A 15,176-nucleotide genomic window follows, 5' to 3' on the forward strand; every position below is an offset into this window, starting at 1 on the left:
GGGGTTGCATGTAGGGATATTCCACCCTGTTCCATTGGTCTGAGGCTCTGCCTTTGTTCCAGTACCATGCTGTTTTAATTGCTATCGCTTTGTAGTAAAGTTTGAGGTTGGGGAGGGTGATGCCTCCCATCGTCTTTTACCCAAGAATTGTTTTAGCTATCCGTGGACGTTTGTTGTTCCATATGAATTTTAGGATTGCTTGATCTGTTTCTTTGAAGAATGTCATGGGTATCCTTATAGGGATCGCATTGAATCTGTATAATGCTTTGGGGAGTATTGCCATTTTGACAACATTGATTCTCCCTATCCATGAGCAGAGTATGTGTTTCCATTTCCTCATGTCCTCTTTTATTTCATGGAGTAGCGTTTTATAGTTTTCTTTGTAGGGTCTTTTACTTCCTTGGTTAAGCTGAGTCCAAGGAACTTGATTTTCTGGGGCACGATTGTGAATGGGATTGCTTTTTGCATGTCCCTTTCCTCTGTCTTATTGTTTGCGTATAGGAAGGCCATGGATTTTTGGGTACTGATTTTGTAGCCTGCAACTTTACTGTATAAGTCTATTGTTTCTAAGAGTTTCTTAGTAGAGGCTTTAGGCTTCTCTAGATATAGTATCATATCATCTGCAAATAGTGAGAGTTTGATTTCTTTCTTTCCTATCTGGATGCCCTTAATCTCTTTTTCTTGTCTAATAGCTATTGCACATAATTCCAGTACTATATTGAAGAGAAGTGGTGAGAGTGGGCATCCTTGTCTTGTGCCTGATCTTAGAGGAAAGGCCCTTAGTTTTTCCACATTGAAAATAATGCTTGCCATAGGCTTGTGGTAGATGGCTTCGACTATCTTGAGGAAAGTTCCTCCAAACCCCATTTTGGTGAGGGTTTTCATCATGAAAGGATGTTGGATCTTGTCAAATGCTTTCTCTGCATCTATTGATATGATCATATGGTTTTTATCTTTACTTTTGTTGATATGCTGGATTATGTTGATTGATTTCCGAATGTTAAACCATCCTTGCATCCCCGGGATGAATCCCACTTGGTCATGATTTATGATCTTTTTGATGAGTTGTTGGATCCTATTTGCTAATATTTTGTTGAGGATCTTTGCATCGGTGTTCATCAAGAATATTGGTCTGTAATTTTCTTTCTTAGTGGTGTCTTTGTTTGCTTTTGGTATTAGAGAGATATGTGCTTCATAGAAACTGTTTGGGAGAGTTCCTGTTTTTTCTATTTCCTGGAAAAGTTTGAGGAAAACTGGCAACAGGTCTTCTTTAAATGTTTGGAAGAATTCACCAGTAAAACCATCTGGGCGTGGGCTTTTGTTTTGGGGGAGGTTATTGATTATAGTTTCAATTTCCTTAACATTGATGGGTCTATTCAGGTATTCCAAGTCTTCTTTGTTCAGTCTTGGGAGATTGTAGGAATCAAGGAATCCATCCATTTCTTTTAGGTTCTTCTTTTTTGTGGTGTATAGACCTTCAAAGTAGTCTCTAATGATCTTTTGAATCTCACTGGTTTCTGTTATGATGTCTCCCTTTTCATTTCTGATTTAATTTATTAGAGTTCTCTCTCTTTCTTTCTTTGTGATTCTTGCTAGCGGTTTATCAATCTTATTTATATTCTCAAAGAAGCAGCTCTTTGTTTCATTGATCTTTTGGGTTGTTTTTTTGGTTTCAATGTCATTAATTTCTGCTCTAATTTTTATTATTTCTTTTCTTCGGTCTGGTTTGGGCTCCTTTTTCTGGTCCTTTTCTAAGGTCTTGAGTCGTGAAGTCAAGCTATCTATGTGGGCCCTTTCTTCCTTCCTGAGGAATGCTTGGAGAGCTATAAATTTTCCCCTTAACACGGCTTTAGCTGTGTCCCATAGGTTTTGGCAGCTCGTGTCTTCATTCTCATTTGTTTCTAAGTATTTTTTTATTTCTTCCTTGATTTCCTTTCTGACCCACTCATTGTTCAACATTGAATTGTTTAATTTCCAGATGTTTGATTTGATTTTCCGTATTTGTGAGTGGTTAGCTTCTATCTTCAGCGCATCGTGGTCTGAAAAGATGGTTGATACAATTTCTATTTTTCCGATTTTATTGAGATATGTTCTGGGGCCCAGTACATGGTCTATTTTAGATAAAGTTCCATGTGCACTGGAAAAGAATGTGTATTCTTTCTTTTTAGGGTGTAAAGCCCTATATAGGTCTATTAGGCCTCTCTCTTCAATCTCTTCTTTCAGAGTCAGTGTTTCCTTGTTGAGTTTTGTTCTTGTCGATCTATCTAGAGGTGATAAGGCCATATTGAAGTCTCCAACTACTATTGTGCTGTTAGTGTTGTCCTCTTTGAAGTCTGTTAGGAGTTGTTTTAAATATTTAGCCGGTCATTCGTTAGGAACATATACGTTTAAGAGTGTGATTTCTTCCTGTTTCACATATCCCTTGATATATAGAAAATGACCTTCGCTGTCTCTTTTAATCTTTTTCAACCTGAAATCTATGTTGTCGGATACCAAGATGGCCACTACAGCTTTTTTAAGGGGGTTGTTTGCTTGCAGGATTGTTTTCCATCCTTTGACTTTGAGTCTATGTTTACTCTGTTTGTTCAGGTGTGCTTCTTGTAGGCAACAGAATGTTGGGTTTAATTTCCGGATCCATTTTGCCACTCTGTGTCTCTTGATAGGTGCATTTAGGCCATTGACATTGAGAGAGATTATTGTGATGGGGTTTTGTGTCATCTTTCTGTGGGATTTTTGTTCCTATGGGGCTCCTCCTTGTCTTACAGTAGCCCCTTTAGACCTTTTTTCAAGAATTGGTTTTGAGTCTATGAAGTTCCTGAGCTGTTGTTTATCCAAGAAATAGTGTATGGTTCCTTGGAGTTTGAGTGAGAGTTTAGCCAGATAAAGTATTCTTGGTGAGGCATTCATTTCATTGAGTTTTTTCACTATGTCCCACCATTGTCTTCGGGCTCGGAGGGTTTCCTCTGACAGGTTTGCTGTAAATCTGAGGGGTGCTCCTTTGTATGTGATTTCCTTCTTTAACCTTGCTGCTTGCAGAATTGTGTCTCTATCCATAGCATCCGTCATTCTGACTATGATATGCCTTGGAGTCTTTTTATTTGGGTCTCTTTTTGCTGGTACTCTTCAGACTCCTTGTATCTGCATGCTTGCCTTCTCCAGTTCTGGGAATTTTTTAGCAATGATGTCTTTGACTGTGTTTTTTTCATTGGGGTTACTTCCCTGTGGGTCTGGTACTCCAATGATTCTTATGTTGTTCCTCTTGAAGTCATCCCCAGGGCTCTGATTCGCTCTATAGCCATTTTGAGGTCTTTGGCCATGATTTGTTGTTGTCTATAAGCTTTCTGCAGCTCATCTTCCAGGTCGCTGATTCTGTCTTCGGCTGTAGTCATTCTACTATTGAGGGCATCTAGTGAGATTTTTAATTCTTCTACCGATTCCTTTATTTGTGTGACTTCCGTTCGTAGTTTTGAAATTTCTGCTCTCATTTCTTCCTGGATTTTCTTGGTAGACCATTCCAGTGCTTCATTCATCTCCTCCCTTAATTTATTGGATGTCTGTTCCATGTTTGCTTGGAGTAGGTCGACTCTCCTCCAGATTTCCTCTCTGAATTGTTTATCTGAGAGGTTGTAGATGTGAGTAGCCCCTGTTGATGTTTTTGGTATCTTTTCTTCTCACTCTCTTCTTGGAGGGGATTTTCGCTGCTTCTTCATATTGTCACGGAAGTATAGAGTTGGAACTTTGTAGTTATTTATTCCTGTTCCCTCTTGTGGAAAGAAGGGCTCTGATTGTGCTAAACTTCGCTTATTCACTGACAGCCTTAATAGTGTCAAACTATTTTGCGTAAGTGGTTGAGATCGCAAAAGTGAGTTTTCAAAGAAATACACAGTACCAATTGAGCTGAGGTAACAAATAATAACTGTGGCCGCTCCGACAGGAGGCCACGCCCACTTTGAGGCCACGCCCACTTTGAGGCCGCGCCCACTAAGACGCAGGCCACGCCCCCAGTGTCTTCCTCTTAGGGAGCGAGGGACAGGAGGGCTTGGCCAAGGGATGGTCTTGGTACCTGATTGGCGGGCGCAGTTACAGAGTCAGATCTGAAGACAGGGTTCTGGGGCGCGCGGGGGGGCGGCTTCAGGAACCTCACCTGGGTTCTGGGTCCTTTCATATTCATAGCATGACCTGTAGAGTCTCCCATAACTTCTCCTTTTCTAAGGATTTACATGCAGTTCTCTAAGTGGGAATTCAGAACCCTGTTTGTGTTTTTTGTGTTTGTGTTTCAGTCATACAATGATCCCCAAATGGGATGGGGGTGATGGAAGGGTGCCTAGGTCATTGGTGGTGGAGAATGCTGTATACTTCTTTACCAACATTTTAAATAGTGTATTGGATTTCGGAAACTGATATCTTGATTCTGCTGAGTAGGCGGAAGCAGAAAAACTACTTTTTAGGTCATGTATTTATTCTTCAAACATTCCTTGATCTGCTGAATGTCACTGCAAACTGTTTTCTATCTATTCTCTGCCACCGCCTGTCTGTATGAATACAATCACTGGTGCAAAAAAAATTCCAGCATCTGTATCCTATAACTAGATGATGGAATTTGGGGGGGATTGTATTACACAGATATAATTTCAGGGGTTATACAGCTTAACTTTATTGTGTATTTAAATAAAAATTGCTTTATGATTTACTTAAACTTTTTTTTTCTCTTTTTAAAAAAATATTGAATATCCATGACAGATCATTATAGTTGTTTCCATTTGGGTTTTAGTCATACAATGATCCAACACCTCTCCCTTCACCAATATACATTTCCCACCACCAATGAACCTGGTTTCCCTCCCACCATTCCTCAACACCCCCTTCTTCCAGCCTGCCCATATGGAAGATACTTCTTTTCTTTCTCTCTCTCCTTTTGTGCATTATGGTTTTCAATACAGCTACTAAGAGGTCAATTTGTTTGTTCAAGGGTGTTCAGTATTTTTATCTGTAAGGTAAGGTTGGAGTAACTTAATTTTTTTAACTGGGTAGACATAACTGCAAAGTACAGGGAGGTGGGGGTAAGTAGCCCATCCCAACTCAAAGGAAGCCTGGAGATTTCAGTCACAAACACATACCTAAATTTTCAGCAGATTATGTGTTCGTAAGTTCTGTGGAGTCTGGCCAGGGGCATGGCGGTGATTTTGGATTATTGGGAGCAAGCAGCTGCTGGGAGCTCAGCCTGAGTGGGCACCAGGGTGACTCATCCATACTAATTTACCTCTGTCTAGTCAGCCTTGCACAGGTCTGAGATTAATGGTGGCTTTTGATTTCTTTGGAGATTTATTAAGGGATCTCTGAAGCAAGGCCAATAATTGAGCTTGTGTAGCTGATCCATTGAATGTGACTGATGGGTGTGACTACCACATACCTAATTTTTGGCTACATAATGTCTTGAAAAACTTGGCCTCATGTTGTTGGGATCCACCCAGAGGCACAGTGGCAATTTTGGGGTATCAGGAAGCCTGAAGCCTGAAGGCACCATCAAGCTTCTCATGCACTTGCCCTATGGGTATAGGTTGACTTGCTTATGGTACTATATCCCTGATCTTTTTTTCATTTTGTTTTTTTTTATTTACTTTCAATATTTTATTCTTCCATAATAAATTCCTGCATATTTTTGAGATATAAACCCACCTAATACTTTTCTCTCGCTATTATAAATAACCATGATGTTGGTGAGAGTTGTGAGAAGTCAAGGTGGTGGCACTTTTTATAATAGAAAGTGTTATTGCCATCTTACAGGACTCACCTTGCTTCCTGAGAAAGGGCTTTCGAGGGAAGGCAAGAGTGGTAAGAACTTATAAAAATATGCCAAGAGTACCTTTAAATTGTGGACATTAGGGTCCATCAGTTGCATAAGGCAGTTGCCATATCAGCTGAGGTCCACTTGATCTACTCATCATGAAAACTTCTTGCCACCATGCTTCCAAATTTTGGGGTGGTCTCAGATAGGATCAAGACCTTGTGAAAAAGTGAGACCTCATGTAGGAACCAGTACTTGCTCCTAGCAGAAAATGAAAGTAAATTCTGACCTTCACCCATATCTCCCAGGTTAATTATTTACACTTGCTAAAAAAGAATTTCAGGAGCCAGATAATTAGAAAAAGTTATTTTGTTTAAAAAATGTGAGAGTGAGAAAAGGTAATCCATAAAGTAAAACAAAGGATTGATACATCTCAAGTTGGAATACTAGTGATCCTCAAATAAGAATGTATGCTGATTTATTTTGCAAAATTGGTTTTACAGGGTTTTCCTTACTGGTGAGTGTATGGTGAGTGTCAGTTTGGTTAGTCTACTGCTAATAACATCTGTTTCTAGTTATCTGTAGGTTAGAACCTCTTGTAAGGATTTTGTAAAGATGACTCTGAACTTTTTTATCTCTTTAATCTTCTTGTTATTTGTTCATCTATTTATGCATTTGTTTTGGTTTGGGCGCCAAAGCCAGCAGTGCTCCAGGGTTACTCCTCTCTACAGTAAGGAATTTATTATGGCAGGTTTGAGGCACCATATGAAGTCCCAAACTTCGACCCAGGGTCAGAAGTGTGCAGGGCAAGCACCTATCCACTGTATATCACTTCAGCCCTTGTAGTCTTACTAGGGTCTTTGTTCCTCCTGAAGTTTCTCCTCTCTGTGAGGGAGTAGGAGTTATCCTTTTGCATGCTGATGCTGGCAACATCTAGAGAATATTTTATTTGTTTATTTGACTTCTAAGAGGCTTTACCTAGCAGTTCTCAGGGTTTTCTCCCAGCTGTATCACATGAATCAATCCTAATGGTGCTCAGGAGACCATATGTCTTGCCAAGAATGAACCTGGGCTTGTAACATGCAAGTCAGATGCCCTAATCACTGTCTCTGGCCTTCTCAGCTCATTTAATTTTATCAGTCCTCAGTTCCTAGACCTCTAAAGAATGTTCAATTATTCTTTGAATTTGATTTGGGCTGGTAATAGAGTAGCATTTCTATTTTTGATCATTTTATTACTTTCTGAAACACAGTGCCTTGCTCTCCCTCTATGCACCCCTGGATCAGTAGCTTATCCATTTATGCATACTTGTTAGATGTGTCCTGTATAATGAAAATTCTCCTTACATATCCCCATATCTTATAGTATTTCATTTGTCTATTTTTACTGTTTCTCTTTAAATGCATATTTAGCTTGCATTTTTAAAAAGACATAATTATTTTAAAAGATACCATTAAGATTCTATGCAGAACTCATATATTACCTATTTTTATAAAAGCAGAGGGGCAATGCTGATGATAACCTATGTTAGCTCATATTATTTTCAGTGACCTCCCAACTGTTGGTTAGCTAGTTCCATTTTGAGTGTAATAAAGTGACTGGATTGCAAAAAATAAGCCAACTTTCTGATAATTTGCCAGCTATATATAATACAGCTTGCAATTTGTAAGTTGCCCTCTCATTATTATAATTTTTGGTGAAGCATGATAGTTTTTATTGAAATTTGTTTAGAAAGATGTGAGGCGAGAGAAAGAGAGAAGTACGTATTTATGAGAGCACAGGCTTCTCCGGAGTGTAAACAAGGAAGCAAAGAAACAGAGAGTCGAGTGAGCAGAATATGTGTTCAAGGGAGAGTAGGGCTTGAAGAGCAAGCCACTCTCTTTGTTTTCAATTTTGGTTTTACTTTGGGTTTGGGGACATATTTAGAGTATCTCAGGCTTACGTCTGGCTCTGCACTCAGTGATCACTCCTGAAAGGGCACCAAGGACATTTGTGGTGTCAGGGATAAAGTCTAGATTAGCTTCATAGAAGGCAAAGGCCCTAGCCACTGTACTATGATCCCAGCCTGCCACACTGCTCTCTCTTGAGTAGGGGCACATCTAGTGGTTGTCAGAGACTATGTTTACTCTGATATCAAAATGAACCTTTGTGGTGCTCAGGAGAGCAAATGTGTTACCAGGAACTTGAACCAGGGTCAATGGTATTCAAGACAAGTGTGTTACCTCTTGTTTCTTCTGTTTCTCAGGCCTATAATCTTACAGCAAGACCCCCTTTTTTGTACACCTATTCTTTAAATCAGTAATGCAATTGGTTCTATAATATTTAATAAAGTGCTTACAATATACTATGAAATTTAAATTATTAAATCAGTGCTAAGTAAAAATAAAATGATTTTATTTCTTAAATACTTATTTATATCTATTTTTATGGTCCAATCTTATTAATAGTGTTAGTTATTCAATCTTAAGTTTAATAATGGGATCCAAGATCTAACTTTACTTAACCATTATATTTTATAAAAACTTGTCTTCTAATTATTCCTGCAAATATTTTCAAGTTCCACTTTACAAATAAGTTTTTTTAACCTTCTGGAGAGAGTTTTAAATGTTTATGTTGTCATGAAATTTATTAAAGCAGCATTGAAAAGAATAAAAATTAAAATTTTGAAAAAACCATATTTTATTGACACTATCAAAGACCATTTGAAAGCACAACTATTAATTAATTTAGATTCACGAAAAAATTTTAAGCAATGTTCTCAGGTTCATACACTACAATTGCAAGTTGAACAGAAATATAAATTTGAGAGGCTGATAAAGATGCAATAAAAGTTTATAGCTCACTATATAACTGAGCAGTTCCTCCTGTTTCATATCTTTTGCACAGTCTTACTTGACTTGCTATCCCAGAGTTAGTAGGACACATTATGCAATAAGGTAAGTTTACAAATCATATTTTCTGTTCCTTCCATGTTTATAAATAATTTTGTGTTCCCTTTATGTTAGCAACATTTGTATCTATGAAGTTCTTTAAAATAGCAATAATATCACGTTTTCCTATGCATTTTAAATGCCTATATCCTTTACTAAAGAAGAAAGAAACTTTCTAAAATAATTTTAAGGCACGAAAATATTTTCTTTGCCTTTTTATAATCTGTTTTTAATTTTTAAATAACTACAGAATTAGTTTATTTGCTCTCTATAGAAGGAATAGAATACTAGTTTGAATATTTAAAAGCAAAGAAATATTCTAAATGTGATTAAATGTGTTTTATTTTAGAAAAGAATACATATGTGAAGTATGTTACAATATATAAAAGTTTAATATTTTCTCATAAATTCTTTACTGAGTAGCCATCAAGTTACCTTTTAATAAAGTGAAGATAAAGAGAGAAATGAAATAAATTTATCACTGTCACTGTCATTCTGTTGCTCTTGTTACATGTTACATGCTCGAGCAGGCACCAGTAACATCTCCATTTTGAGACTTGTTGTTGTTACTGTTTTTGGCATATTGAATATGCCACAGATAGCTTGCCAGGCTCTGCCATGCGGACGAGATACTCTCGGTAGCTTGCCAGGCTCTCCAAGAGGGACAGAAGAATAAAACCCAGGTTGGCTGCATGCAAGGCAAATGCCCTAAATGTATAAATTTCAAAAAAAGTTTCCTTAATATTATTATGATATAAGTATGTTGACTTAATTACTACATACATCATATGAAGAAGTGCAATACTCTTTGTTTATAAGTATTCATGTGAATAATTTAATTTTAGTACACTTGTTTTATGCTGTTTTTTCTAACAAATATAATCTTTTATTTCTATATATATTATTTTGTACAACCTCTTATTGTTTACCTTATAATCATGCTTCCCAAGATTGAATATGATTAAACAATGTACATGTAACAGAAATCACATGCTAATTTAAATTATAGTCTTTAAGCATTTTCTTTTCTTTTGGAGTGTGATATTTGGACCATGGCCTGTTGTGATCAGAGCCTACTCCTGATTCTGTGCTTATGGCTCATTTCGATCAGGGCTAAAGGAACCTTATGTGGTACCAGGGACCAGCCCTGGCTGACTCCCTGTAAGACAAGCATCTTTCTGCTGGGCTATATCTAGGGACCCTAAAGATTTTATTAAGTTATGTTTTTAAAATTGTTCTTTGTTTACTTGATGTCAGACTCAGGTCTACATTCTTTCTTTCTTTAGATGGCAAGAAAGAAATTTACTGGATTGGAAATATCTCTGATCGTCCTCTTTGCTATAGTTACTATAATAGCTATTGCTTTAGTTGCTGTATTAGCAACTAATACACCTGCTGTTGAAGGTAATTAATGTTAAAAAATAACTAAATATTATAGTGAAGTTAAGATAGTTTGTCCACTGAAATACTGGACTTTGAAAAGTAATCTATGAGGTGAAACAAAAAGAAAGATCTCAGGTAAGTTCTATAATTTCTCCAAAATATTCTATTCCAGTTATTTCCATGAAGCAACATTGTACTCTATTGGCTTTGGTGTTAAGAAAAATTCCTCACACTGTGCTGCTTAAACAATAGCAAAACTTCTAGAAGGAAAATGGTTCAAAATGTTGCAGGTCACCTGGTATTCAGAAAAGCAAGAAATTAGACAAGGAATTAGAGAAAGGAGTGCTTCCTCCTTTCTGCTCGACCTCCATCTGCCACTAGAGAGATGACTGCCATGTGTCAAGAACTGGCAATTCTGCTACATGCAACGACATGGAACAAATGGTCACATCCTGCCAGCCCCCTATGACAGTGTCAAGCTTAGCCTGAAGTCCATTTGTTCTGTGCAGTGTGGGGCATGTCTCTACCCTCAGAGTTCTTGGGGAACCATGGAGATCAGGATGGAGTGAGGAAACGCTCCTTGTAGGAAAAGGAACGCACAGGCATCCCAGGTTCCATAGCTTCCCTCACAGGAAAGAGTTTCTTGAAGAGACAAAATAATGAAGCAAATTAACTTTCAAAGAAATAAATGTATTTACATGTAAAGAGAGAGGAAGAGAGAATGACAAATTTCTGTGAACATGACTTCTTCAGAGAGGAAAGCAGAGACCGTCTTTTGGAATGTTATATAGAAATTCTCTTTTTTTTCTTTTTTTCTTTTTGCTTTTTGGGTCACACCCGGCGATGCTCAGGGGTTACTCCTGGCTCTGCACTCAGGAATTACTCCTGGTGGTGCTCAGGGGACCATATGGGATGCTAGGAATTAAATCTGGGTCGGCCGCGTGCAAGGCAAAGCCCTACCTGCTGTGCTATTGCTCCAGCCCCGGAATGTTATATAGAAATTCTCAAAGTTCTCTTAGTCTAGAGTTCTCTGCATATGTAAAAGTTAATTTGGTTGTTGCCACAGGAAAACAATCTTGGACTCCATGCTCTTGATGATCCTCTAATTTTTTCCTCAAGAGCCTAAGAATTTTATGAGCTTTTAATTTTTTATGTTTTATTTATTTATTATTTTTAAAGTTGTCCATGATAATGTATTACATTTAATATTCCAACATCAATCGCAACACCATTACACCACCCCAACACCATTATTTTGAGTTTTTTCATTATCACCAAAACCTGCCCCCAAAGTGTATACTAAATAAGTTGTGTACTAAATAAGTTATTTTGCATTGTTTGTTATGAATAATCCATTTAAAATGATGCAAAATTTCCTAAGGAAACTATGTGAAGAGTGTTGTATCTCACCCTGGAGTCATTAAGCCCTTGTATAAGAGATTACTAACATGTTGTTACAGGTTTCCCTGTGTGTATATGTGTGTGTGTGTGTGTGTGTGTTTATTGAAATAGGCTACCTTCTACGTTATACCCCATCAAATGTGGTGTGCTACTCTTGGTACATCAGTGGGGCAGATTTTGAGATGTCACACAGCAGTAGCTGCAAATGCAGTTGTATGGTCCAGAAATTCTAAAATTTACATAGAGTGATACAGACAGGTTAAATTTTTAACTGGATGGTGACTTTGGAGTGCAGAAGCATCTCTGGGGTTGTTGCTTTCTTTCTCTTTTTAGATTTTTTTTGTGAGTCCCTGGATCATGGCCATTAATGAGCTTCTTATATGGCACCAGAAGCAGTTCATAACAGCCAGGGTCCAGGAAGTACAGGGAGATGGGGAGAGGTTGCCCATTCCCAACTCTTTGAGACAGTGGAGAGTTTGGTCCCAAAAACATGTATCTGCATTTTATTTTTATTTATTTATTTATTTATTTTTAATTTTTTTATTAGTGAATCACCATGAGACAAAGTTACAGACTTACAGACTTTCATGCTTGCGTTTTGGTCATACAAAGATCAAGTACCCATCCCTCCACCAGTGTCCATTTTCCACCACCAATGGTCCCAGCTTCCCTCCCACCACCCCCACCCTGTCCCCTCCACCTGCCCCGCCTCTGTGGCAGGGCATTCCCTTTTGTTACAGCAGTTTCATTCTCATGCATGAGGCTCCTCCCAGCCTATGGAGATCAGACATGAGATGGCAGAGATTGGGTTATGAAGGTTTTCAACTCCCAGGGCTCTGTTGGTGCAGGAAGAGGGACTCACCCTTCCTCCTCCAAGGTGCCCTGGGTGAGACAGCCTGGCACGGGGTGGAGAGCTATCTCTCCAGCCGTGTTGCTCTGTTTCTCTTCTAGTTTCTTTTCTAAAGGACCATTCCTTCTTTGGGTGGCATTTCAGTTTCTGCATCTGGGATATGGATCAATTTTCCTATCTCTAAAAAGCTCAGTATTTGCATCTCAAAGGAGGTCTTCAAGCCTTTAGGCTACTTTAGGCTACTTCTGAACTAGGCATTTTCTCCATTGTTTCATCCTTTCCTTCAAAATGTTCAGGTCCCATCTCATCTCTCTGCCTGCATATGTGGAGTAGGAAATTTGGTTAATACTTTCTTTGTTTTAAGCTCATTATAAAAAAACAACTTGCATAAATTTAGAGGGATTAAAGAGGTACAGGAAGTGTGAAACAAACTTGAGTTTTAAAAAAATGTTTCTGTAGGTATCTATGACAGTTTAGAGTTGATGTACTCTGGTACATCTAATGCATCTCCTTATTCTCAATGCTTTTTTGATCAAATTAAAATTGGTAAGGTTATTGCAATTTATTTAGATTAATAGTAATGATATGGTTTGGGTCCCTAGGTGCCTTATTTGAAGCAGAGAGGCATCAGTCTCAAGAAGGGAATCTGCTATTTCCTCTCTATCCACTTTTGCAACCCAATTTGTGAAATCTAGAACTGTGAATTCTTGCTCCTTGCAGGAAAAGAAAGTCAATCCTAGAACCTTACCGAGGCCTTTTTAAAAAAAATGTTTTATTAGTGAATCACTGTGAAGTATAGTTACAGACTTACAAGCTTTCATGCTTGCGTTTCAGTCTCACAATGGTCGAGTGCCCATTCCTCCACCAGTGCCCATTTTCGACCACCAATGGTCCCAGCATCCCTCCTACCACCCCCACCCCACCCTCCCCACACCCCACCCTGCCTCTGTGGTAGGGCATTCCCTTTTGCTCTCTCTCTTAATTTGGGTGTTGTGGTTTGCAGTAGAGGTATTAAGTGGTCATCATGTTTGGTCTATAGTCTACTTTCAGCTTGCATCACCAGGCCTTTTTTTGATTCTTGCTTTTCTCTCAGAAAAAAATTTCAGGAGTAGATGGCAGAGAATTATAACAGATTTTATTTTCAAGTGTTTAGGAAGGTGGGGACAGATGAGGGCAGCAGGGAGGATGAGGAAAATGTGCTCAAAAGAGAGCAAGGCCTTCTCCAGAATGGACAGGAGCCCAGTACACTTCTCACATTAGCTAGGAAAGCATAAAAGTACACATCTTAAGAAGAGGAGTTGTAGCAAGACATACACTTCGGAACCATTTGGGCTCAACAGCAACTCATGGGTACAGGCAGCACATGGTCTTGGGTAGCATTTGCACACATTTCCTTTGTTCAAGTTGACTTTTATCGGGTTTCTTCCAAGCTGCCCATACAGGGCTTTCTACCTAGGTAACAGTCCATTGCTAGGGCTGTTGTCAAAAGGGTCGAGTTGGGGACAGCTGTTGCTCATTTTTGATATTCCTTTCCTGGCTTTTGTTCCTGCTGGAGATTCTCTGGGTCTGTGAGGCACCAGGTAAAGGTCTTACAAAGCCTTTGTTCCTGTGTCCAGAGGAGGGTATCTCTCTGCCTTGGGACTATTTGCTTTTGTCATTGAATTGCTCAGGAATTCATTGCCATGGAGGGCTAGGGGAGGAGTGTGGATGAGTGGAGGCAAGAAGGTGGGGGCGGGGGAACAGTGTCCCTATCTACCTACCTGACTGCTTCAATAATATTTTTTACTACTATTTTTGCTTACATTCTTCTTGAGTACTTGAGTGCTTATTACCATGGAAATAAATGGATTTTATCTTACCCACATTTGACTTCCAGAAGATTCCTCTTTCTAAAGAGTATTTTTGTTTTCCATTCTGTTTTAATAATCTTATTTTTTTAATAATTTTAACCTAGTAGATTGTTAGCATTAGGGTTATTGATATGCAGAATTACTATACCCAATTACTACCAGTGTATTCTGCCAGTGTTTTTATGCTAGTCTTGGCTTCCCCCAGCCTCCACCCGACTCTGGCAATTGTCTCATACCATAATGCAGAGTTTGCTCTTGCCCAATATTGTGCTCTCTACTGTCTGTTCTGTGTCTCTATGTTCTCTTTTGTTCACCTTGCCCAATCTTCTTCCCTTCTTTTTCATGTACTTTTTCTATTTTTCTATGCACATTTCCCCATGTTTCTTCTTTTTTATTCATAAATTACAAATTGAAAGATATTTGGCATGTAAATTTCTTCCTTACCTCATGATGATATGTGAATTTATTTTCTCTTTTAAAGAGCAGTCAAGAGGTTTCTGTGTAATCAACTTTGTAGTATAATTTAGATATTTTCTTCTAAAAACTAGGTTAAGTTGTGGATTCTAGATAATGAAACATTTCCATTTCTCATTTTGAGCATGTTTTGCTTTAATATATGTAGTACATGAATAATATTTTTAAAATAATATCTTATTTTGTCTGTTTTTTTTTAGTGGAATCCACTGTTTTAGGAAAATGTCCAACAGAGCAAAATAAAAGAATAAATTGTATTCCAGATCAATTTCCAACACAGGTTTGTAACATAAGTCATTAATATTTTATTATTATAGCTACTGTGAAATTATAAAGAAATTGAGATTATCAATGTTGAATCAGTTATGTATGTTAAAAAAATTCATCAAGTAAACTATATTTATATTTTTCACTGTACTTTGCATGAATAAGAGATAATTGATTACTAAATTCACATTGCTTTACCTCTGTTCAGCTCAAATTTAAAATTGCATTAATTTTTA

At 38.0% G+C, this 15,176-nt stretch overlaps 1 protein-coding gene across 1 annotated transcript in view; it reads left to right on the plus strand.

The window, feature by feature from the left end:
- Positions 1 to 9,336: 9,336 nt before the first annotated feature.
- Positions 9,337 to 15,176, plus strand: part of SI (sucrase-isomaltase) — a 74,529-nt gene continuing 68,689 nt past the window's right edge. The window contains 3 exon segments of the mRNA XM_055127725.1: positions 9,337 to 9,398; positions 10,002 to 10,119; positions 14,874 to 14,953. Of these exon segments, the coding sequence (XP_054983700.1) occupies positions 10,002 to 10,119; positions 14,874 to 14,953 (198 nt within the window). The 5' untranslated portion in view covers positions 9,337 to 9,398.

The sequence above is a fragment of the Sorex araneus genome, chromosome 2 (genome assembly GCF_027595985.1).
Source record: "Sorex araneus isolate mSorAra2 chromosome 2, mSorAra2.pri, whole genome shotgun sequence".
NCBI lineage: Eukaryota > Metazoa > Chordata > Mammalia > Eulipotyphla > Soricidae > Sorex > Sorex araneus.